The sequence below is a fragment of the Manis javanica genome, chromosome 10 (genome assembly GCF_040802235.1).
Source record: "Manis javanica isolate MJ-LG chromosome 10, MJ_LKY, whole genome shotgun sequence".
In the NCBI taxonomy this organism is placed as follows: domain Eukaryota; kingdom Metazoa; phylum Chordata; class Mammalia; order Pholidota; family Manidae; genus Manis; species Manis javanica.
The window spans coordinates 15,832,451-15,858,747 of NC_133165.1; the positions used below are offsets into that span (position 1 = coordinate 15,832,451).

The window sequence follows — 26,297 nt, forward strand, 5'->3', positions numbered from 1 at the left end:
GACCATTCTTTCCTCTTGACTGTTTACTCTAGAAGCCTGAGCCAACCATTCTCTAAGCCCACTGGAACCTCCAAACTCTGATCTTCCCCCTCTTTTGATTTGTTTGGTCCCTCAGCCCTGGGGACAGCCTCAGTGTCACTCTTAGTTACAGTCGCTGCCTGACACAAGACTTCAGTTCCCTTGCACTTCCCTTATTGAAGGGAGCTGGAGAAAAACACAAATCCACTCTGACTGATTTCACTTTATTCATTACCACACCTCAAATGAGCCCTAAATGGTGCCTAGCCCCCTCCTCAGCTTCCATAGTCCAATCATCCTGTACTTTCCTACATGATTGTTTTATACTTTCTCCTTCTTCCTCAGACTTCAAAATACTTGCTGCTCCACTTGTGGAGGGTCTTGCTTCTCATTACATTGGAAAAATTAAATCAACCAGAAAAGATCTGCCATAGACTCCCACCAACACAATTACTTCCTTACCAGCATCTGCACCCATATGCTCTGCTTACAGCCTGTTATATCAACAAAATGAAAAGGCAACCTACTGATTAGGAGAAGGTATTCGCGAATCATATATCTGATTAGGTGTTAATATCCAAAATACATAAAGAATTTATACCAATCAATAACAGAAAAACAAATAATTCAACTTAAAAATGAGCAGATCTGAGTAGACATTTCTCCAAAGGAGATTATATATAGATGACCAAAAGGTACATGAAAAGAAGCTCCACATCACTAATCATCAAAGTGAAAATCAAAAAACCACAAAGAAATAACACCTCACATCTGTCAGAATGGCTATTTTCAGAGAAAGAAACAATGAGTGCTGGCAAGGATGTGGAAAAAGGGGAACCATTGTGTGCTATTTATGGTAACGTAAATTCAATGAAACTGCTATAGAAAACAAAACAGCGATTATTTAAAAAACTGAAAATAAAACTACTGTATGATCTAGCACTTCCACTTCTGGGTATCTATCCAAAGAAAATGAAAACACCAATTCAAAAAGATGTATGTACACTTATGTTCAACACATTATTTCTAATAGCCAAGATATTGAAATTACCTAAGCATCCATTGATAGATAAATGGACAAAAATAGATTAAAAAATAGTGATTTTACAGCATCTTACTACACTAATGGACAGTGACTGTGAAGGGGTATATGGGGGGGACTTCGTGAAGAGGGGAACCTAGTAAACATAATGTTCTTCATGTAATTGTAGATTAAGGATACCAAAAAAAAAATTTCGATTACAAAGCCAAAAAAAACAAAAGATGTGAATTTGTGTGTGTGTACACATATATAATGGAATACTATTCAGCCATAAAAATATTGAAATCTTGTCATTTGTGACAACATGGATGCACTATGTAGGTATTACGCTATTTGAAATAAACTTTGTTCATGGAATCATAGGATCTCATATTGGGAAAGAATTTTAGAGTTTATTTAATTAACTTTCAATGATACAGTATTTGAATCCCTCAAAAATATCTAACGTGAATGTCCAGGTCCTCTTTGTTCACAAAGATGGAGAATTCACTACATTATACAGTTGCCCAGATTATTTTTAGAGAGCTCTAATTTTAAAAATGGGTTCCATGTTCTAAGCAGAAATCTGATTTAATATAACCAAGTCCATTGTTTGCCATGAATATATTTACAATCATAGTAAGTCAAGGTCCTCCTCTTAAAGTATTTGAACACATGTATCTCCTCTAACACTTCTCCTCTTGAGGGGTTATACCTTATTGTTTCAGCTCTTCCTCATGAAATATGAAACATGGACAATATTTTGCCATTCTTATACATTTTTATGGTTTTAAACAAAAAGCTCAAAAAGCCTCACTTTCCTTATTACCTTTCTATGATTTGCTTCATACAGGGTCTTTAAAAATTGGATACTTTTTAAAAGTTTGATACTAGTAACATACTTTATATAATTCTTACTCCAAAAAACAAATACAAAACTTATTATGACTTACCTGATGGCCCAGATAATTCAACCCTGTAACTGAATTTCCCTGTTACTACAGTGGGTGGGTCCCATGAAATCGAAAAGGATTTCCCTGTAATGTTGCCTGCTATACAGTTTTGTGGTGGTCCTTCAGGCACTGAAATGATTACCAAAATAATAATAATAATAATAGTAATAATAATAATAAATAGATATATATTTCAAATAAATAACACCTTATTAAACACACGTAATAAAGCATATAATCAGAGAGAAAACAAAATAGTACACTAACAACAAAGGGTTTTTTAACAAAAAAAAAAGAAAAAATGTAACAGAATATGAATAAGACATGCCAGATGATCAGATGGATTTATCTGCAATAATTACTAAAACTAACAATAACAATAAAATGAAAAACAGTTTTATTTAATACTGTATATGATTTCACAGGGTGTTTTATTAATACAGAGTTCATTATACAGTTACACTGCCCTGAAGCACTTATGCATATACTCCCACTGTGTTCAGCAAGGCCTGAGTATATGGCTTGATAAACACTCTTCCTCTGGTTGACCCAGAAGGGCAGGGAAATTACCTTCAGAATCTACTGGCAATGACCTTTACTTTTTGTATCAGTATTTGTATTTGGTTATGAGAAGAAACTTATAACCTACAGTGAGCAGATTCTAATGTACCATTGGTAATGTATAAAAAATAATAATATTTTTAAAAGTCTTTTTCAGATGTGTTTCTATATTTTGTATTCTTTTAACTAAAATGAAATATTTCAAGCGTTTTTCTCAAAACAAAGCTCTTGTCTACTAAATTCCTCTTTATGTGACCCTCATGAAATGTTTCATTTTTTTACTGTATAAAAAGTAAGGTATATGGAAGGAGGAAATGGTATGATTCAAAATTGTCTTTTAAATTTAAAAAAACTCCAAATTTACATGTCATGAAATGATAGAAGCTGACAGCAATGTTATCAGAAAAAAAATTCTATGCTGTAGTGAAATTATCTGACCAGTAATAATTTCCAAACCTCAAAAGTTGCCAATTACAACTGAATGTGTGATACCATATATTTAGTATGGTATTATGTCAGGATCTACATAAGTTTATGTATACATAATACTGTAATACCCTAATACCACAGTAAAATACATAAATGCTACTTAGAAATACGTACTCTCAGAATTTAGTAGTAATAATATTGAGGTATACTCATTTAATAGTAACACCACCACCGTAAGGAAGACAGTCTTGTTTTTCACATGAGGAAACTACGGTGCAAAGAGGGTACAAGTAGGCGTATTCTAATCTACAGTTTTTATCTGATACTGAAATGTAAATCACATATTTCTACTACTGCAGGTGTTACCTCCATATTTGGCAATAGCAATATCAGTGAGAGAAAAGTACTGATGATTATAGAAGATGTAGCAGGACAGAGATGATTATAAAAAATTGCTGAGGTCACAGAATGATAGAAGCTGATCTTAGGACCATGGGTATTAATTAGCTCAAGTGTCCTTTTCTTTCAAATCTCCTGTCTCTTTTCAGGTGGTTACATTATAAAACAGCATGAAATTGAGGATGCCTACATGGAAGGCTTCTTGTGTTACTAGGGGAAAAAGATATTGAAAAAGAAGGAGGATTTTAACAAAAAGACCTACATGAAAAAATGAAAGATTATTCTGTAAGTGATTCAACTCCTTTTCTACAAAAACAAATGAAACCATACCTGATTCTGGTGTTCTGACAATCGTACTATCAATATAACCTGCTTCAGTTGTCACAGCAGAAACTTCAAAAAGGTATGTCGTATAAGGCCTCAGATGCGTCACCACAAAACTGATAGGCTCTTTCCACACAGAGCTCATCTCACTCCGTGCCCACGTGTTCCATGAGTACATGGTACGCGATGGAGGCGTGACTCTACCCAGGGCTGGAGAAGGGCTGGTTGTACTCCATAAAAAAGATTCATTATTCTCCTAGAAGTGAAATAAATATCAGTGAAAAAATAATGGGGTATCTCTTTGTGAACATGAGAAGTACCTAATTCATTCTTTTTCCTTTATACTATAAATATTTTTCTTAAATTAGTGTATATGTGTGTGATTGCCTAAGATTTTTAACAGCTTACGTTACCCATTCAAGTTATGTACAAATTTGCTAGATTTTAATTAAACCCATTTTATGTCTACAGTTTTAGAACAGAATATATTTATTGCATTCTTTATACCTTAATCTTACAAATAGGATTTCAAGGGGATTAGAATAAAGGTAAAACTATAACAAAATCATTAACAAGAAATTTTAAAATTTATGTTAAAAGTTCAAGAGCCAAAGAGATGAAATAGTTTCCTTGTTGTGAAATTTCAAGTATAGGTCACTTTTTTACTGTTATTATCATTTTGTTTTCTCATTAGCACTCAAAAGCTAAAGTCTTAGCACATATGTGGTATATGTGTATGTGTTTGTGTGTGTATTAGAAATATATCCTAATTTTAAAAAGGCTTTGAGATTTCCATAACTTAAAGTATTTAAAACAAAAATAATTTAGTTTGACAATTTTTCCATCAATGGAATCACAAAGATCACCAGAATTGTTTTTAGAAAGGCATTATTAAAGTATTTCCAGGGATTTCCAATCAATGACTAGAGCAGTAACTAATTCTTCACCAAAGATACACACAGCAAAAACAATCTACTTCCACAAACTTAACCTGGACTGTTCCTGTCCCCTCCTGTCACATATTGTCTTTTTTCCAGGGATATCATACACCTCTTACTTCAGGGCTTTATAAAGTATCCTCTGCCCATAGTGACTCCCTCTCACAATCTCCACCGGTCCTTACTCCAAGACCTATCACAAACGCTACTCTTTCCAGGGCTCCCTAAGGGATTTTGACATCTCACTCCAATTCTCAAGCCCTTCCCCTATTCTACTGTGAAGATAGCCAATTGTGTATAACATATTATAACTTAATACTATATAAGTAATCAAATAACCAATGACCACTCTGTTTGAAAAACAAAATGAAACAGCAGTATCCAAAATAAAACTTCACATAAAATTTTTGAGATAATAGGTGTCCCATGATACTTACATTGCATTCCGGCAATTTCCCAGTCAAAAGGTCCTCTACTCTGATGGAGACATCTTTCACTACTATCCCACTTCTGGCATGTTTGACACTAATCTTGAAGCTGGTAATTCTGCCATTTGGTTGCCGAGGTAAATACCATATCAGGTTTACAGCTGAGTAGTTAAAGGCCTCGACTGTGAGATTCACCACTTTTCCTGGTGCTGGGGAAATCAGAGGGATTAAAAGGGAGGAAAAAGCTCTGTTATAAACTTAGAATGGCATTTATACAGCTTGAGGTTATTACAGTTCCCATTTTATGTGAAATTAAATGTACAATACGTTGAAAAAAATCTACTTGAGTGAAACTTTTTGAAATATATTTAATTAACTTTGCCTAAATTACAGATCTGGAAATTGATCTCACAGAGTTGTATTTAACAGGCAAATAAACTTTATTTCAGGATTATTTGGCTAATACATCCATTGATGATCTACTTTAAATAAGTCTGAAAAAATATTCAATCAATAATTGTTTATGAATACACAAACACATTTAAATAATGAATCTCTTCCTAATTGGAATTATGCAGATTCATTAGGCAATGAAGAAATGGCAAATTGAAACAATTATCCAACAATCTGTACCAAAAAGCACATTTCTGGAATGTAAGTAAATACCTAATATATAACATAAAGTGGATACCACCCAAGTGGTTGTATTTATTAAATTTTGAGCTTCATACACCCTCAAATCAATTTTTACCATAATTCACGATGCTTTTTCTATCTGTTATTAATATTCTGCATAATAATCTGCATACTGTTTTAGTCAGGATGAGATAAACATGAGGCCAAAATGGAGGAAAATGATACCCATTAATTTCAAGCTGAGTTATGTAAAACTGACCACAGAGAGTAAATAATCAAGATCTTTTAGATTACAGGACAAACATGAGAAGTCACTATTAAAAGAAATCAAAGCAAAACCAAATGTTTGGGGTAAAACAACGCAAGTGATAACAGAAGTGTCACATATGAAGATACCAAATAACCAGAGTTTAGGTGTGCATTGTACGGAAGAATGCCAAAATATGATTTGTAGATGGAAGTCATGTGAAATATAAACCTAAGAAAGTTAGGTCCTGAGAAAGAGGGCTGTATGTGAATAATGTAAGTTAAACTGTAGAAACTAAGAAATTAAAGGACAGCTGTATCTTAATATGAAAGAATAAAATAAAGCAATTTGGGAGTATGATTAATGATTAATACTGGATGAAATAACAGATGGAATTTTTTGTCTCCAAGGGAAACTCATCAATGTAATTAGTTAAAGTTTAAAAAGACAATGGCAATATAATAATTCTCTGATAGTAAATATTTAACACTTGAATTTCTTTTGGGTGGTTAAAACATAGCAAAGCAAAAGGAAAACATTTGCTAAATATATGATGCTATGGAATTATAAGAATTAAAACTTTTACCATGAACTTTTTAAAAATTGAATATATTTGACATATGATGTGTAAATTTCAGGGTACATATGAATTTGATACATGTATTACTGTTGCTGTCTGAGCAATATTTAACACTTCTAGCATATCACATAGTTATAGGACTGCATAGTTGTCTATATTCATTACCCCATGCACCAGACCTCTTGGGATAATTACTCACTACTTGTTACAAGTTTATACCCTTAAACAATATCAGCATTATTCCCCAACCCCCAACCCCGGATAAATGCCATTTTAATCTCTTCAAGAATCTTAATCATCCTTTTGAATTTCTTATTTGCGTAAACTACACAAATTTTTTATAAGTGTGCCAAATGTACATACATATATAAAACTAAATACAAGCTGACACATTTCTAAATGGGCCTTAACAACAGTCAGAGGGGACTGCTCAAGTACAGAGAAATTTAAATTTATAAGGTAACCAAACCTTTACTAAATTCCATAGCATGATTTCAAAATGTTAAGAAAAGTAGACCAAAAAAAATAAATAGGTAGAAATTAATTAAATTTGTTAGACAACATTTAGCAAAAAGAGGGTATTTTTTATTAACTTGCTTTAAATTATTTTTGTCTCAGTAAAATGTGCTTGTGTGTGTTTTTATTTTGTGATTTTTCTAGTGTCAGAAGACTAATTCAGGCTCTTGTCTGTATTTGGCAGGTCTTTCCCTATTTTAAATATTCTAGTTTCTACATCTGGATTTTTATGTACCCAAATCCCATTATCTCTTGATTCTTATACAGTGAATTTTTCCATCTTGACCCCAAGTAAAGATCCGATACTAAAATAGGAAAAAAGTTCTGTTAACAAAGTCATTTAATCTCTCAGATAAGTGTCTTCTAATACTTTGAGTATATATCTAGACTAGTGACATCTATAAATACACGTGTTCATATATGACAGTACGTGCAGCTTTGCAAACTGTAACCTACACAAAGCATTCATTTGTTAAGCCATAAAGAAACTTCATAAATACAGAAAACTTCTAAAAGCATTTTCCTGCATTTCCAAGAATCCATCAAGTTGGAAATGGAGGTGCAAGAGACGTTGCTAATATTTTGAAGTCAAAAGAAATTCTACATTTACCTGAAATAATGTGCATAGGAAGTTACAAAGTTGAGCTTTTTGTTTTTGGGGAGAGAATATATTAGGTCAGTACAGTATACTGATTAACTTGCATATTCTTCCCAAGAGTATTTTTATTTATGGGGAAAGAAATTATGTCTGATTTAACAGTAATTAATGCAGTTTACTTATTCCACAGAAATATTCCTTAAATGTGGGTTCCATGAAGCATAACTAATAAAAGGAATATTTAGGGAAAACAAATTGGAGATCACTACTCTAATTAAATTTAGGTTTACATTATATTTGTATCTCTTTACATCTACAAAAAGGAAAGGAAAGATAAATATTATGGAATTATGGAATTTGCCTAAGATACACAGTGAGAAACAGTGAGAATTTGTTCCAGGATTATTTTTACTACATGTTAAAGTTTCTCTACTTTCTCTCAAGCATAATTTTCCAAGAAAATTAATATCTCTAAAAATTATGCCAGTTAGCAAACATATGAAATATTAATAAACTTCAAAACACTGTCATATTGAAACATAATCCACATGCAGTATGCTTCATCAGAAACCATATCAAAATGAGGGTTAAAAAAAAGACAAAACTATTTGCTATGTCATTTAAAAACTATTCCAATTAATTTCCCTAAAACCAGAAATGTAAGGAATAAATATTTCTTTATGCCCTAGTGAATATTTAATTTTAAAATGATAATTTTCCCAATTGATTTTTTATTGTGCTAATAATCTGAAAGCCAATATGTTTGAAATCGACAAGAGTAATTAGATATTGTGAATCATTAATTTATAATTTTACAGAAACTACAGACTTTTCTCTTAATTCTTATGGAATAAAGCATGTATTTATGTGCTTCTCTGGATGGAGTCTCAAATAGGAACTGGGCTATAAAGCTTGCAAAAAAAATTTTTAACACTGACCATCACACCATCCTGTCTAGATACACAGGGTCTGTTTCAATTTATTCCTTTGGCAGTGAACCACTGGGGGATTTTTACCTTTTAAATATGTATGGTATTTATAACTGCCAAAACTATAAAAATTATAGCTCTTTTCAACAACCTGACATATTATTTAGTAACCCAGTTATTTATTTTACCCCACTAGAATGTAAATGCCACAGAAAATACTTGTTGGAGATTCCATTATTTATTTACCCATTTTTCTATTCATTGGTTCTCACTTTTGTTATTATAAATAAATAGCAGAATTATTAAATAAGCAGAACATCTCCAATAATTTATTTTTATCATGCAGCTTATGTTCTACAAGGTCATATATACAATAAAAAATAAGCAAACAAATGTGTAATTCTGTCACTGTTCCAATGAAGAAAAATAAATTTTTTGGAAATACAGATGGACAGGAGGAAACAGGGGCTATTTTAGAAACTGTAGCCAGAAAAGGTAACATGATATTTTAATTAGAAGAAAGAGTCCTATGAATATTTAGTGAAAGAGCATTCTGCTGAGAGGGAACAGCAAGTGCAATGGTCCTGAGATGGAAGATCAGTGTGGCTGGATTAGATGGAGGGAGGGGCGAATGGTAAGAGATGATGCCAGAGAGGAGAAAGAGCACGGAGCATGGGGCCATGGAAGGGCTTGGGATCTTATTCTGAATGCGATACAAACCATCTTAGGAAGAAAGAAGCTACAGTCTGGCTTGTATTCCAAGGGATGTAACTTGTGGAGAGAGTCACCTGTAGGCAGGTAAATGGGAGCAGGACAACACACACGGAGACTTTCAGTTGTACAGGCAGGAAATGATGATGGATTAGTGATGAGCAACAGGAGTGAGGTTCAGGTGTGTTTTGATATGGTGCTACCACAACCACAGATGGATGAGAGTGTATTGTGTGAGAGAGGAGTCAAGGTAACATCAAGATTTTCTCTCTGCCACTGGAAGAGCAGGGGTGTTCTGAATTGGCTGGGTAGTAACTACATGTTATGGAGTAATGTAATGACCATTAAAATTTATACTTCCAAAAGCCTAATGTCATAAAAATGCTTATGATTTAATGTTAACAGGAAAAACAAGCTATATACTTGCATAAAAGGCACACGGATACTTTGATTAATATATAGTCACACATATATATTCACAGGGGAAAATAAAGACCAGCCAGAAATGCCCCAAAATAGTAACAGGGTCTTTCATATAACAGGATCATGGATACAACATTGTGTGCTTTAGATTTTTGTTTTTCTCAAAGCTTTCTAAGATAACACTTCCTTCTTTTAGAATCAGAAAGAATATATACTTCACTGAATAAATTAACTCTCCAAGAAGACTCTAAAATTAACTGAATGGCCATGCTGTTGAAAATTTTATGCATTTTGGCATCAAATTTTGTTTATATTCCTGTTTATTTTAAATGAAAAAACTCATAACTAACTAAGTTAATTAGGAATAAACTATTTTGGAAAATTACCACTTTCTGCAGTTTGGAAGAGAAATGGGTCACTAAACACTCCAATGCCAGCACTGTTTTCAGCAGCAACCTAAAATAAACCAAACGAATTATGTTCAAGCTTTTTATTTTCTATGTAAACAGAATCTGAAATGATAAAACCTTGATTTGTCTACATTTTAAGTGATCAAGACACTCTTTCCTCTAATTCCTATAATACACCCTGAGTGGAAGGCAAATATGGAATTATTTCATATTTCCATTTCCCCCGAGGGTATTATTTACAACATGGTTTGAGTTGACAGGTTTCTCAGATTCCTAATGGAGAATTAATAATCAAGTTTCATAGCCTATATTACAGGCAACTTCCATGAACCAGGAGATCTCCTAGGTTTTAAACATCTCATTTTATCCACATTATCAGAACATGAAGTGTAGTCAAAACATCTTAAAAATGAGAAAACTGATTGAGAGAGGTCAAGTAACTTGCCCAAAGTCACACAGCAATAAGTAGTAGGACCAGAATTCAGTTGAGATGTTTCTTCTGAAGCACTAGCTCTCCCCTCCACATTCACTCCATGCAGGATACTAGGATTATTTCTGTAACACCACCATATATCTGCTCTCTGGCTTTAGAGTTTATAGTCTAATCAGGCAAATAGATACTCAAACAATTTTAAAAACAAGTAGGCCAAATTAAGTAATTCTAGAATTTAAAAGATGGACAAATTATTTTTAACTTGGTTGTCTAGTCAAATTGACTAAAATAGGCAGAGAAATTGTTGCAAATTAGATGATTACTCCTAAGCTCTTCCAAATGCCATACCCGGAGCCAGACAACCTTGATAAAAACAGCAACTCTACCGATTCCCAGGTGAATAGCTTCGGGCAATCTACTTAATGTTCTAGTCCTCATGTTCCTGTTCTTTAAAATGGGAATAATAATGCATCTATGTCATAGGAGTGTTCTGAGGACTAAATGAAATAACACATGTAAAATGCTTAACAGGATTTTCCCCCATATCATGTAGATTTGATATCTACATCTTAAGATATCATATGTACAATGCCAAATACCCTTTGGAATTCTGCAATGGCTAACATTTAATTGAGCGGCATAAAGGTCACAACTATGATTTATAAAGTGTGGAATGAGAAGAATAACAAAGGTCTCCCAATAGGCCTGGAATAAGAGAATTCAAAGGAAGAACAATACAAATGCCACAAAAATAGATCTAAACAGAAGTAGGTTGGCTAAATCACCTGTCAGCAGCAGCTTCTTATATTACTTTAAAATTTAATCCTTATGCATTACCTTCAATAGCATATTTTAACATATCAGTTCATCTGAGTATGTGCTTACGAAAAGAAAATATCTGTCCTATGTCATTTTTCCGATGTCAGAAGAAGGTTTCTTACTCTTTAACACATGTGTCTGCAATGAAATAGCCAACACAGATCTTTGATGTTGAGCTCTGCATTGGTAAACGTTTGTTTCTTACTTTTCTCATTTGGGGAAGTCTCACTTTTGTAATGTGCTCTCCAGTTCTTACATGGTGTTCTTTGATTCCACAAATAGGCATGTTGCCAGTAAGGAAATTCAGTAAGCAAAATCTCTTTACCATCATTTCTCACCATCGAGAGGGTCATCTTAGTTATTTTTTATCACATATTTACATATCTTTTATGAACTTTTTTCTCTACATCCAGTTATTTTCAAAGCTTAAGAACATACTGATATATACAGAGGAGAAAGAAGATAGCTTTATTTTTTTACTATCCCCTGGAACTACCATATACATATCTTAATTGTAAGCATTTAGGTGTTTTTAAATAGCCTAACTGATTTAGGTGTGCCTTTTTTTATATACTCTTCCTTAATTTTTAAATAAGATGTTAAATTTTGCATATTTAACATTGTAAAGGACTAAACATTTTTATAAACACAAAACATATAGTAACTGTTAAAGAATTTTTTAATGGAACTGAATTGAATTCATTGTGTTTAAGAAATTGGCTCATTAGAAACATTCATACCATTATACAAAATTTTGATAACAAATAAATACAACAGGATTAAGAGAAAAATAACAAAGCTAACTTTAAGTTTATGGAAAGCAGAATATTTTCACTTATAAAGTCTAAACCATTTAACTTGATTTATTCTTTGACAAAAGTTACTAAGCTAATGCTCTCTAAAATTGATAAATTATATAAATACACAAAAAAATGAAAAGAGATTACAACATTTGTTCAGGTTTTAAGAACTCAGATGGGCACTGAGACTGCGATTCTGATGATCATTTTTTAGACACTTACAGGGTCCACCATGAAGGCCTGACCAGGTGGAGCAAAACTCCATTACTTTTAAAATGGATCAAGTATTTTAATACTAAGTAACTACTAGCCAAACAATTACCTTGATTTCATATGTTGTTCCAGGATTAAGATTAGTTAGAAGAACTTCCAGGCTGTCTGGCTTTGTTCTAACTTGTGTATATACTGTTTGCATCCAAGGGCAAACTTCCTTATATTTCACAAGGTAGGATATAATCCTTCCATTTGGATTAGGTGGGGTATTCCAAGAGAGAAGAATCCCAGCAGATCCAACTCGTTCTCCTGCTAGGAAGACTGGAGGCCCTGGTTCTATTTAAAAAAAAAAAAAATGTTGAAACATCAAAGAAACTATTGTATTTTCAGTCCTAGGTAAAACTGTTGTATTTTCACAAATGTAGACTTTTTAAATTCACAAAGACTAGTGGTGTCTTAAAAGTGTTTACCCTCCCTAGAATTTTGCTACCAAAAGAAAAAAAAATTAAATCCTTTGGGGAATACCAAAAACATTCTTTTATATGATGAATGTAAAAAATGGAATGCTACTAAATACTACATGCCAAATACATTTTTGATGCCAGATCATTTTTTAAAGAAACTTACTTGTGGGAGGCTTACACTCAGAAACTAAGAAAACAGTCTTACAAAATGAGTAATTGTTCCTGAGCAAGTGTAGTGAGTTTATTTTCATGGCTCTGTGTTATTTAAATATTATCGTTAACAGTCTTTCTGATTCACTTCACAAAAAAGTATACAGTAATTATCCTTCTTTTCTGGAAGTAAAGGAAGCTAAAAAACAGTAGATCACAGGTTCTAAACAGATCACTTTCTTAAGTTTCCATTTTGCTTTAATAACTAAAGAGCTTTCAGGCCTATAATGCATATATTGCTAATATAAGTATTTCCCCTAATAAATTTATACTGGCTCCAAATACTTCATTAAAAAGGCTAACTGAAAACATACTCACTTGTTACATTTGTTGTGACTATTCTGCTGACAGGTGAGCTGTATGTTGTAGCAGAAATAGAAGCAATGGTTACATTGTACTTAGTACCAGGAACAGCATTAGAAACATCAGCCTGAAACACCAAAGACAATTCATATAGTAAAATTCCTTCTGGAAAGCACGAAAGCCAAAATAATACATCTCAAACAATCAAATAAATAAATAAATAAAGTATCACTTCACTATGTAACTGCACTATTTAAAATACCTCAAGGGGCATATTATTTTAAAATATAAATTTGTTCTATCACATATTTAACAAGTAACATAATAAAAACTCAGACAACATACTGCATTATCAAAGACTGTATCAGTATTTCTATCTAGCTCACTGTCTTAAGAAACAACTATTTAAGAGTCTTAAGAAATCTACAGTCCATTGCTTAACCCTGGTTTTTAAGAATGTATATGGAATACCTGTGTCTCTGAAGTTCCAATAAAAAGCAAAAGAAAAATGATAAGAAAATCCATCATTATTACATTTTTCAGGCAGTGGAATCACATTGACGGCTCTAGAGAGAAATGTTGCCTGCATTAATGATTTAAAGACAGATCCTCCCGGCAAGCACACAATTAATGAGCCTGGATGACTCAATAGCTCTGCCCTTTCTTTATTAAACTATTCATGAACCCTTGGATGGCTGGCTGTAGGTTCAGGGCAGACTTAAAAAAAAAATGGCATAGATGTTGCTGAGGTAACAGTCAACCGATACTGAAACTTACACTCATCAGTTTGGCTTGTTTTTGTCTCCGTCATAGGCATTTAAAAACTCTCCAAGGAGTAAGTTTTCATGGTGGATGAGTTTCATAAAGAACTTTCCTATTAGGACCAAATATAAATACAAGTTGGCTCAGTAAACAGGATAATGAAAACTATACCTGATATTCTCCACCTCCAAGATCTTTGATAGTAACAAAGCCGCTGTCAGGAACAAGATCCACATGAAACCTTCCCACGTGGCCAGAGGGCAGGCTCCAGCACAGAGAAAAGGAATATGCAGAAATATTGAAGGCGTTAAGCTTGGTGGATTTTTCTGGTTCTGATATTGAAATATAGAGGTTTGAAATAGTTATTCCCCTAAAACTTCAGAGAACATATGAAAATCAGTAAGCTATCAAGTTTCAAAGTAATCACATTATTAGAAAGCATTGAGTCCTTTAAATCATCTCTAGCCATACATCAACGTTAGGCATGTGTATCTTTAACAATGGCTAGTTTTAAGTATAACGATCAGAAACTATGCATCAATTTGTGTATCTGTTTCTGGGCTATTCCTTGCCTACTAAAATTTATTGGTTGACAAGATTGCTGTTTAAAGCTTATGCTCTAATTGAAAAACTGGACCATTTTAAAGCCAAGTATGAACTATTTATCCAATTACCTGGATATTCATCAAACAGAAGATAATTGGAAAAAAAATAACCAAAATTGCCCAATTTTTTTAAAGGGTGAGCATTTCTGATGAATATTCAGCTAAGCATTTCTTTAACAGAAAAGCTAAGTTTTTACATAGTTTTGAAGTAATAAATACTAATTGTCCTAGCCATTTCAACCATACTTTTTTACCTTTGCTTCCACTATTCCCAAAGTTTTGTTGATGCTGTCTGTACCTCCTAGAAGTCGTTTTATATGTAAACCACTTCTGACTGGTGGTCAAGGAGTCAGGGTTTCACCCCGCTTTATCTTTAGTTCAGATTCCAGACAAACAATATAGGTGGAGAAAGAGAGGTTATGAAACCAAGCATGTCTAAGTATTAGATTGGATCTGCAATCTAAGATCCAATCTAATACTATTTCCAAAAGAAAGGAGTCTGGAATTAATCATTGAACTCCTCAACATTTTAAAACCCCCTCTACCAAGACGATTAAAAAAAATAAAATGCACATTTAAAAAAAAAATGTTAGGGTACGTTGCCTAAAATAGAAATCAACATTAACAGGTCAATTTCTTATTTCTGGTGTGGAGGGAGGGGGAATATTTTTGGAACAGTTTTTTTCTTGATCTCTGAAAAGTTCCTGTAATGCTTTTAATGTTTCCCTAGTACCCCAAACTGATATTGATCAATTGATTTACACCTTGACATGCTCAGAAACAAACATTCTCTTGGCATCATCTCCCAATTGTTCATCTAAAGCACTGTAGTTTTATAATAACTCCTCAGAAATACTGTAAATCCAAGGTAAAAGACCAGGGAAATACCCAGTGTGTGATGAGCAGAATCCCTTTGTCCTGCATAGCTCCTGGCATTTTTCCTGTATCGTTCTGCACAAACCTATGTCCTCTGTTTTCTCAAGCTTGACTGAAAAGAGATTGATTCTACTCACCAGCCCATATTAAAATAGACAAAAATCTAACATGACAAAAGTCCCACTAACTACTACTCCACTTGTTAATTTATGTGAGGGCTAATACTATTTCTTCAGGGTTGGTAGAAAGTAACCAATATCTGTGAATTATTAGGCAAGAAACTAGAAAAAGACATGGATGAGACTGGAAGGAAAAGGAAGACATGAAGGTGTGCTTAATGGGATGGTGGTGAGATAGGATGCAATTTCCTAGACTGTGGTTTAAGATTACACAGAGAAGGACTCTTGGCTAAGAAACAAGCATGTCTCACCAAGAAGAGGAAGAATATATTTGTTTGGAAATGTGCCAATCTGATCAAAAGGGAAGTCCTGGGAGCTTCAAGACAGTTTGGTAAAGACCTTTCCAAGCAGATTGGATAGAAGCCCGGAAATGGACAGAATGTAGCGTAACTGAGAAAAGCTAGCCTGAGTTCTTAGGATTAAGAAGAAAGAAGAACAGCCTAATGATTGTGTATAATAAAGATTTTAGATTTTTTTTCCCTAAATGCAATGGAAAACATGGAAGAATTTTAATTAGGAAAGCAATCTGAGTTGTTTTTTCTTTTAAAGACTACCCTGGAATGGTATATGGATGACGTATGATTTTGAAAGAGGCAAAAATGACAGTGAGAAGTCAATTAGTAGGATACTGTGGTCATCTGGGTGGAAAGGAGGGAGATGTGCCCTCAGAAAAAGGTAATAGAGATTAATCGATGCTTAAGTCATTGTGAAAGAGTAAGGACCCCAGTGTATGAGCTAGAAGATTCATTTAACTGAAAGTAAAATCCATAGTAAATACATGATTTGCATTCCATGGAATTTGACCTCTCAAAAAGTGGGAAAATATGATGCAAAAATAGCACTCTCAACCTAATTATTACTAACCAATAAAACTCAGATTGAAGGTGGATGTGTTTGCAGTTTTAAGATAAAAAAAAATCACAATGTGTTCAGTTTAATTAAGCCCAGCAAATGGAATTCTAGGCTTAGTTAGATATTTTTCTAGGCCAGAATTTTCCAAAAGTTAATCCTCAGAATCCTAAATTCTTAGAGCTTAATAGATGTTAGGTGATTAAGCCACTTTTTCTAAGAGCTCCTTTTTTAAATTAAACAGTTTTCTTTATTGTAGGAATCTCAGAGCCTTAAATATGCTTAACTTTTGTGATTTTTCTAAAGCAGCAGCATCCAAGCAAAAGTATAGTATGAGCCACATTTAAAAAGCAGGGTGAAAAAAATAGTGAGAATGTTTGATATCTTGATCTAGACGATGGTTACATGAATATATACACATGTCAAAATTCATCAAGCTGCACACTAAGATCTTTGCACTTTATCCTGTGTACCTCAATATAAATTTTTTAAATAAAAATTAATTAAAAATAAAATCATAAAAACGCATATACAATTACTTTTAATAGTATATTTAACTTAATATATTGAAAGATCATTTCACATATAATCTATTGTGATAACCACTTTCTTTTTCATGTGAAATCTTTGAAACCCCATGTGTCCTTCCCACTTACAGCACAACTGAATGTGGACTAGCCACATTTCAACACTCAGTAGTCAAATGTTGCAAATAATACATTGTGGACAGTGCAGCTCTAAAGCATCTCTCAACTTTGTGCCCTGGCATTTCAGGAAATTTACCTAAAATGCATTTGGAGAAGCTGAGAAAAAGCAGAAATATGTTCCTATGGGCAGTGTCGAAAAGGAAAACAGCTCTAAAGAACAGTACAATATGCAGTACAAATGTGAATTTGTAAAATATCTAAAGAACATGTATACCTGCAACAACTCTGATCGATGTGCCAGATCCTGCAACATCGCCTCGCATTCTTTGTACCGTGATGTTATATATTCCACCAGGAGTCAGATTTGTAACTGTGTGTTCAGTCATCATTTCCCAAATAAGATATTCTTTGACAAATGTTCTGTTTGATATATAAATCTTGTATTGAGTGAAGTTGGTCTCTGTTGGATTCCACAATAATTTTGCAGAAGAAGTATTCACAGCTTTTAATGTTAAACCACATATCCTAGATGGTTCTATTGAAAAGGTAAGTGATATATAAACAAAAATTGCATATATGCATATAAAAATAAAGCAAACAGGATTAGTATCATTTAAACATCTTGTAATAATCCTTGAATTTGTTCATGTATAACATCCTACATGTTCAGTATTGCAAATAGAGAAATAGGACATTACATATGAGTTTTAATTTAAGTGGCACTCTAATATCCTCCCTAGTTCCCAAAGATCTTTTCTCCGTCAATCACAAATCACTCCCAGTAGTCTTTCCTTTAGACTTGTGCCTCCTGAGTGCTCAGAACCAGACGTTCCCTTACACAAAATAATCACAAGTGTGTGCTAGCTGCCACCTCGCAGTTAGCTGGACGCTGGATAAAGATGAAACAGAACAACTAAGTGAGGAGGAGGTGAGAGCCAGAAGCAAGGGTACCTTCAAATGTGGTTCTTCTGGTTGCATTAGAATTTTTAGCATTCCTGTATCACTGCATTTTAATCTGCTTCGCAATGGAAGCAGGGCTGTCTCTTACATTTCATCTGGTCTCCATGGAGGGAGAGACCTCACAGACTTTCACAAGAATGCTGATAACAAATACCATCACTCCACCCCACCCCAAAACACTATGAAACTGACTGACAGTGAATGTACAAACGTCAGAGAGAAGATAGAAGTTCTCTGTTTATCAAACCCCTACCTCAGTAAACATAAATTGTGTTTAGAACATTAGGGTAAATTATATATAACATCTGTGTGTATACATATACATACATACAAACTATTTTTTAAATCTCTATGCAGTTCCCAATACATTTAGATGTACAAACATTACTTAAGTTTACCTACTTTTTGAGAGTTCTCTTAATCATATTTTTATGATCATCATTATTCCTTTACTATCAAGCTTTATGTTTTAAAATAGCTTCATTTATGTCGAGCCAAGATACTTTGAGTTCTTATAACACTATCAATGAAAAATCTATTCATGATACACCCTTACCTGTCTTCACTGTTTCCGTTACACTTGTACTGTGATCTTCACCTCTGACTGTCTCCACGTGAAACATGTAGTCCACACCTGGGGTCAGAGTCTTTACTTTGGCCTTGTTGCCATAAACGATTCTTTCAAAAGGTTTCTCCTTTCTAGAGGCCATACAGTAGGATACCTAGAAAAAGAAAGACAAATTTATGTTTTTCATGGTTTAAAAAGAATTTATTTAGTACCAATTCTGTACTGGTCACATTCACATTAATTAATACCACAAGGTAGGTGTGGTCCTTCCTATCTTCACTAAGGAATAGTCGGGGGCCAGTTAAGGATGAGTAAGTTAGTGAACTTCACGTAATAATGAGCATAGTGGACTAAAGTACATGCATTAAAAGACCAATAGTTTCAAAGTGTTTTTAAATTTCACTTAAAGATAAATGGAATTTAAAATATATACGTATGTGTAAATATATATATATATATGACTTATATATGTGCATGATAGAATAGATATACTACACACTGAGTGGGACTTTTCCTGTTGGTTATCAGAAAGCAAAAATATATTAGGTAAGACTGCATATTCGCTTTCCCGGCTGCACGTGAGCAGAAGGCTGGAGGAGAAGAAAGCAAGAATCATTGGAGTCCCATTTCCGGCCTAGTGGAGAACACCGTGGCTTTCTCTGACTCCCTAAGTCATGGGAAATAGGGTGCTTCTCCCCACATCCACACCCCAGCTGAATGAGGAGGGCCCCATGTGTTTTACTACATAAATTGAAGGTGCTAAAAAGAATGACACCTCCTGGGAGGACATACACTTAGGCAGCAAACTTCCCATTCATGTGCCCAATTGATCAGAGAAAAGGGAAACTGGGGAGAAAGAGCTAAGCAAAGACAAGATCTGTGGAGTAATCGCAGTCCCATCTTTGCCCTGACAAGATGCCAGAATCTCCTGTGGGTCAAGTGTGACCAGAGAGTGATCGGGCTTGGACCATCTTACCAGTATCCCATCCAAGAAAGCTGGCCTCTGGGCAAAGAGACCCTTGCAGCAAAAAGCAGTGGGATATAAGGCCACAGGAAAGGGCTGAGAGGAGCTGGGTGAAGTTGAGCCAGAGCTCAGTTTGTCATGTCCAGGAAGCGGGCAGTGGAGATAACACCCAGAGTCCTCCAGAGAGCTCACACATGTGCCTTGGGAGAGAGCCAGGATTCAAAGGACGGTTCAATAAATGTCATTCAGTGTTAGTTAGGGGAGGAGAGAAAAATAGCAAGAGAGAAAACAGCAGAAACAGATACCTGGAATAGAAAAGACACTCCAATTTTTTGTTGAATGAGTAAATAATAAACGTCACACTCTAGGCCAGCATTATCTCTCATCATAACCTGGGTGAATCAATTATTCATTAAAGTCTTGAGAAATGGCATTGCCTTTAGAAGTGTTCAGTGCAGTAACCTAATAGTTCCAATACCTTGGAGATTTGTTTATTCATTAAAAGCTACTTTTAACAATCTTTACTCTTCTTCACTCCATATTTCATGTTTGGAAAACAGGAAGTAAAAGATAAATCTAAATGAAAGTAATCTGATTAATCTTACAAATTATTTAAACCTTATTATGCTTTAAAAAATAATTGTTATGTAGTAGGAGTCAGACAAGTTTCCTAGACAGACATGTTTATCACTCTCTTGTGGGAAGAGTATTTTGCTAATGAAGGAAGATAATCATGAGGTCTGGAGGCATATCATTGCTTGTTGATTTATTAGGCATCATTGACAGTTACCCTGCTTGTCTGGCATATGGAGAGATAGGAGGAGTGAGGAGAATGCTGAGAACTTCTGGTATGAAAAAGGACAGTAGGAGAGAGTACCATGTGATAATGGAGTGCTAAATTCAGACATGCGAAGAGTCATATTAAGGCACTAATGAAGGAAAAGAAATTGTAGGGATCTACAATTGAAAAACCTATTTGTAATTTTTCAAAATACAATTTGAAAGCTAGACGTTTGTTTCTCCAAGTATATGGACTACACGTGTCTAATAGAAACCAACTGAAGAAATGCAATTCATGCTTCATTCCTACTTTTAAAGCATAGTGTAAAGAACTGGAATGATTAATTTTAAATGATTAGGAAAATGATCCCAATTATGCAAGTACACTTTGCTAAGCAACCAGGATACTGTTGCTTAATTGATTAAAATTTAACAAATAATCTCATTGGTTGAGAAAGACTAGGATAACCATTAATGACATAATATAGCTAATAAAAATAACTGGAATCCTGAAAAGTAACAATATGATTTATTAAAATAAGTTTCACTTAATTATAGATTCATAACATCAGTCTCTAAAAAAAATGTGTTCATATAAAAATAGTAAAAAGTAATTTTAGGGTTATATATTGCATCTGACAATAAATAATTTTATGGCCTCGCTTAACCCCAAGGAAAGATCATTACTTTTGGCATTCACCTTGAAATATGAGAATTAGGACAGACAGACAAGGGGAAATAATGTGTATCTTTTACACTTAACATTAAAAATACTTAGAATTTTTACTAGAGAATACCTACACTAGATATAGGAATGAATTAAATCATTCTAAAAGAGATCAAATTTGTCATGAATGATTTATTATTCAAGATGTCACTATCATTGAATGACATTTAAAGTGACAAATAGAATGCTCACTCCTGACTTTGTGAACCTATTTGTGAAGAATATCCTCTACTCTATGAGTCTGAATCCTACCTGTTACTAAAAATTCATCTCAAGTTGCACACTTTCCTGGCAACTATATTCACTATTGAGATAATTCCCTCTACAATGATCCTAATTATATATGGAAACACTGCTATGTAGAGTTGTATTTATTCATCATATATTAATTGAGCATCTATTACAGGGAAAGCATTACTCTATGTATTGGTATACTGTTGTAAAGAAGATAGGCAAGACTTCTGGTTGCAGGGCAGTTACATTCTAGTAGTGGCACCTGACAACAAGCAACTCAATAAATAAATGGGATAATGCAGTTACATCATAGAGCGAAAGGAAAGAGAGGTTTTATTTAGATTAGGTAATCAAGGAAGGAGATGAGAACATGATATTTGAGCTAAGAACTCAGTGATAGGAAAAAAATCAACCAAATTGGGAAGCAAGATATCCAAGCTAAATGAATGTGAAGAGCAAAACCTTATAGTAGGGATGTTTTTGGCATACCAAGGGAATAGAAAGACAGCCAAATATAGTTGCAACATAGTAACTGAGCAAGCAGGTTAGTTAGATAGAGGCCCAGTCACAGACCATGGCAAGTAACTTGGATTTCATTTGAGGAGCAATGGAAATCTATGGGATGGTGTTGAACTAGTGAGAGACATCGTGTTTTTTTAAGTCTCTCTCTCTTTCCCTCTCTCACTTTCATGCTCTGGCTGTTATGCAAAAAGTAGACTAATGAAATTGAGAATGGAAACAGAGACCAGTTAGGAGGTGAGAGTGTGTCATCTGTCACCTAGGTTGCTGGTCTCCATAAAAAATGATAGTGACTAGGACAAGGGTGGTTCAGTGGAGACGGAGAGAAGTAGACACACTGGGATCGGTTTGAGAGGTAGAAGTGGTAGAGCTTGCTGATGGACGGAAGGACGAGGGAATGAAGAATCAAAGATAACAGAGAAGTGATTTCAGGGCAGTGCCCTTTCTGACACTGGAGACTGGGAGCAGCAGGGTCGGGTCACAAGGCAAATGCAGAGCTTTGACAGCCCTGGTAAGGAGTCTTTTAAACACAAGAATGACATAACAAAAAAGTATTTTGCTTTTAAGAAAGAGCATTCTGAATGCTCTGTGGCAAAGGAGAGGGTAAGGATAGATCATATTAAAATGAAGCTTCCTTGATTGTGAAATACGAACTGTGAAAACTAAGAAAAGGAAAACTGATAACTGAATCATTCGCTCATCAAAACACTTATTGACTCCTGCTCTATGTCAGATCCTCGTCTCAGCAATGTTCTAAATGGTGATCCAAGCAGACAAAAGGCCTTCTCTCAGACAATTCACACATCCGAGCATTTGTCAAACACACTATCACATTGAATTCCCTCAACAATTCTATAGAACAATAATCTTTAACAGATAAAGAAACAGGACCAAAGGTGTATATAAACTTGTCCAAGATCTCACAGGAGAGGTGAAGCTGGGATTTGGGGCTGTGATTCTCCCATCTGACTGTACTGCCTACCACACTTTGTAAAATTATGCAAGAGAACTTGACCATAGACATGTACATCAAAGTTGCACTGTATTAGAAGACTAGCATGTGAAGCTGGGAAGGAAGGAACTATTGTACAAATAAAAGGAAGTGTTGCTTTATGCAGTATATAATAACTTTGGAATTCCACCCCTAAGGATAGCTAAATATTCTTTCAGGATGTGGAGAAGCGATGCTAGCAGACATACACCAACAGGTCGATGTTTGCTGCTTTTCTGCCTGGGTGATTATCCTCTGATGTAAGTGGGCTATTAAAGTCCCTCACTGTTATTATATTGGTATCTATTTCTTCCTTAAGGTCTATTAAAATGTCTTTATGTACTTACATGATCCTATGCCTTTTTGTTGGCTTGAACCCTTTATCATTATGCAATTCCCTTCTTTGACTTCTATTAGTCTATTTTAAAGTCCAATTTGTCTGACATATGTAGAGCAACCCCAGATTTCTCTTGATTCCCATTTGCATGTAACATCTTTTCTCATCGCTTCACTTGAAATCTCTGTGTCCTTACATCTGAAGTGATTCCTTACATCTGAAGATGAGTTGTTTTTTTATGCACTCAGCCACTCTTTGCCTTTTGACTGTAAAATTTAATCCATTTACATTAAAGGAATTATTGACAGGTATGTATACTTATTGCCACTGTGTTCATTCCTTTCTGGCTATTTTGTAGCTCCTCTCTTTTCCTTTTTTTCTTCTCTTTCTCTCTTTCCTTGTGACTTGACTTTTTTTCACATTATGATTCCTTTCTCAATATCTTTTGTGTCTCTACTATAGGTATTTGCTTTGTGGTAACCATGAGGCTGACATATAACAGACTATATACACCAGTCTAATCTAAGCTGAAGTCAATTTAAATTTGAACACATTCTAAAACTCAGGATTTTTATTCCCCCTCCCATCTTTTGTGCTTTGGATGTCACATTTTACACCTTTTTATTTTGTGTACCCCTTGAGTAATTATTTCAGTTATGGTTATTTTTACTGCATTTTATCTTTCAGTCTTCACACTAGCTTTGTAAGTGACTAATCCACTACCTTTACTACATTTATCTTTACCAGCAAAATATATACTTTTCTAAGTTTTTTTGTTAATAACTAGTGCCCTTTCTTGTCAGCTTAAAGAAATCTCTTCAGCATTGCCTGCAAGGCCAGGTTAGCGGCGATGAACACACTCAGTGGCTTCACTGGCACCCTCATTATAGCTCTGAGATTCTTCTAAGGGATATAAATCTTTTTGCACTCCCAGTAATCATGTAAAGAAATCTAGCAATCTAATAGTTTCAGGAGATAACTAACTAAAACAAACATTGAGTGTTTAAATGAATTTCAGTCTGTCCATACTAATAAATGTTCCTTCTATTCTGAACTCTCAGAATGCTGGGCTAAACAAAGTAAGGACTTCTGTTTTATAAAGAAAACCCTGTCATAAAATTCATCACCAGAATATTCTGCATAAGTATATCACTAAGAGCTTAAGATTGAAGTTGATGTCCAGTGATTTCATGAGACACATAAGATACTTGCATTCTATGTTCTCTATGACTTAGACTTTAACGACCTTGAATGTCATATAGACTCCATCGTGTCACATTGGTAGGGCCTTTTAGATAGTTTGGTTTTCTGAGGACCCTTTAAGAGCCAACTGGAATTTATGTTGCAAAAGTGGAATTGACAATACTTGGTGAACTAAATATTTTATTTGTTTAAGACAGTTCCTTTTGACATTTGCCTCAATTAATCAACTAGATCTTTAACACATAGTACCACCCATCCTTTTGGTCTTAGAGGATTTGGACTTGATCTTACCCTCTACAATCTCTTTTGAGCTGTTGCTCTAGGAACTAACTCATTTCTGCAATTATTTGAGAATGTAAACACCCTGAAGACACAGATTTGTTGCTGAAGGAATGGATTCTTGTAATGTCGAAGTTAAATTTGTTGAATGAATGAAACTGTACTATTCCAGGACTCTTTCAATCAGCCTAAAGGCATACATAATATCCCATCACTAAAAAATAAAAGAATCTCCTTTTGCCTCATTTCCTTTCATCTTTATACATAATTAAGCACTGCAATAAACAGGTTAACTCCATTTCTTATTTTGACTATTGACAACTTTTAGATCTCTACCTCTCTCCCAGCCTAACCCACATCTGGCATTCAAGATAAGAAGGCCTTAGATTAGCTTCTGATATTGGGAAAATATTCAAACTGTATAGCTTCCCAGCCCTCCAGAAAGTCCCTGCCCCAGCTCTACCTTCTAATCACAATAAAAACCAGAAGCCAACCCCTCCTCCCTCCTATCTGCTCCCCTTCTCACTGGACCTCCGCATGAGCCTATCTCTTTCTGAGAATCTTCAATTTGTTATGAATACTAAATGTACTTTATTCATAATCACAGATGAGTGTGTTTGCATCACTTGCCTTGAATCCAAATAAATTCCTGATGGGCAATCACGTCTGCTTCTGAACAGACATCAGAACAAGTGTATTGAATAAATGCCATGATAAAAACATGCACAGAGAGTTGGTGGGTCGGAGAAGAAATTAAATCACTACGTTTAGAAATAGCTGGGGAGTCATCCCTTAAAACATGGTAAGAGTGAGGAATATATAAATGAAGCCTTCAGAGAGGAAAATATCTGCAGAGATGAGTTTCAAAGAGGTGTATGCTATTGAGGAAAGAAAGATAAATGTGGATTCTTTTTATGCCTGTCATGTAGTGACTATTATCTTGTTCCTTTTATTAGCCTTAATTGTTAAGAAACTCAAACTCAAATATAAAACCCAGATGTACTAATTAGCAAGTACCTGGTAATTTTATTGCACTAGTTAATTTTAGACTGTTTCATTTAATAAATTATTAAATTTTATGTTACTTTTTAGTTACAGGAAACATCTTTTGTTGCATCTGCCTAGATGCTAATGATTCTCTTTATAATCCCAATCACCATAGACTGTGGCCACCAGTTTTTACACGATGTGGGACCTACAAAGTTGACTGAAACTGGACCAGGTGTGTAATATAATTTGGAATGATCAGTCCCTTCCTTGGGAATGCAGGGAGAATCTTTTTCTGTGGATGATAATGGATCGTTTGTACTTGGAATTTCTGCAGGACATTATTTCACTACCACATGGATTGCTTAGCAAAGAAAGTTGGCGTTTTCAAAAAAAAAAAAGATTGGATGAGCAGAAGTAGACAGAAAAATTATCTTTGGGTTCTCAACGACTGTAAAATATCTGAT

General features: G+C 34.3%; 1 protein-coding gene across 1 annotated transcript in view; it reads right to left on the bottom strand.

Annotated features, from left to right (window-relative positions):
• PTPRQ (protein tyrosine phosphatase receptor type Q) overlaps positions 1 to 24,246 on the bottom strand; it is a 198,873-nt gene extending 174,627 nt beyond the window's left edge. Inside the window, exons 1-9 of the mRNA XM_073214156.1 lie at positions 24,190 to 24,246; positions 18,798 to 18,963; positions 14,297 to 14,457; positions 13,379 to 13,490; positions 12,496 to 12,722; positions 10,098 to 10,167; positions 5,081 to 5,280; positions 3,712 to 3,961; positions 1,993 to 2,121 (exon numbers count right to left, since the gene is read on the bottom strand). Coding sequence (XP_073070257.1) covers positions 1,993 to 2,121; positions 3,712 to 3,961; positions 5,081 to 5,280; positions 10,098 to 10,167; positions 12,496 to 12,722; positions 13,379 to 13,490; positions 14,297 to 14,457; positions 18,798 to 18,963; positions 24,190 to 24,246 — 1,372 coding nt within the window. The remainder of the gene's footprint in view (positions 1 to 1,992; positions 2,122 to 3,711; positions 3,962 to 5,080; positions 5,281 to 10,097; positions 10,168 to 12,495; positions 12,723 to 13,378; positions 13,491 to 14,296; positions 14,458 to 18,797; positions 18,964 to 24,189) is intronic.
• Positions 24,247 to 26,297: the final 2,051 nt, after the last annotated feature.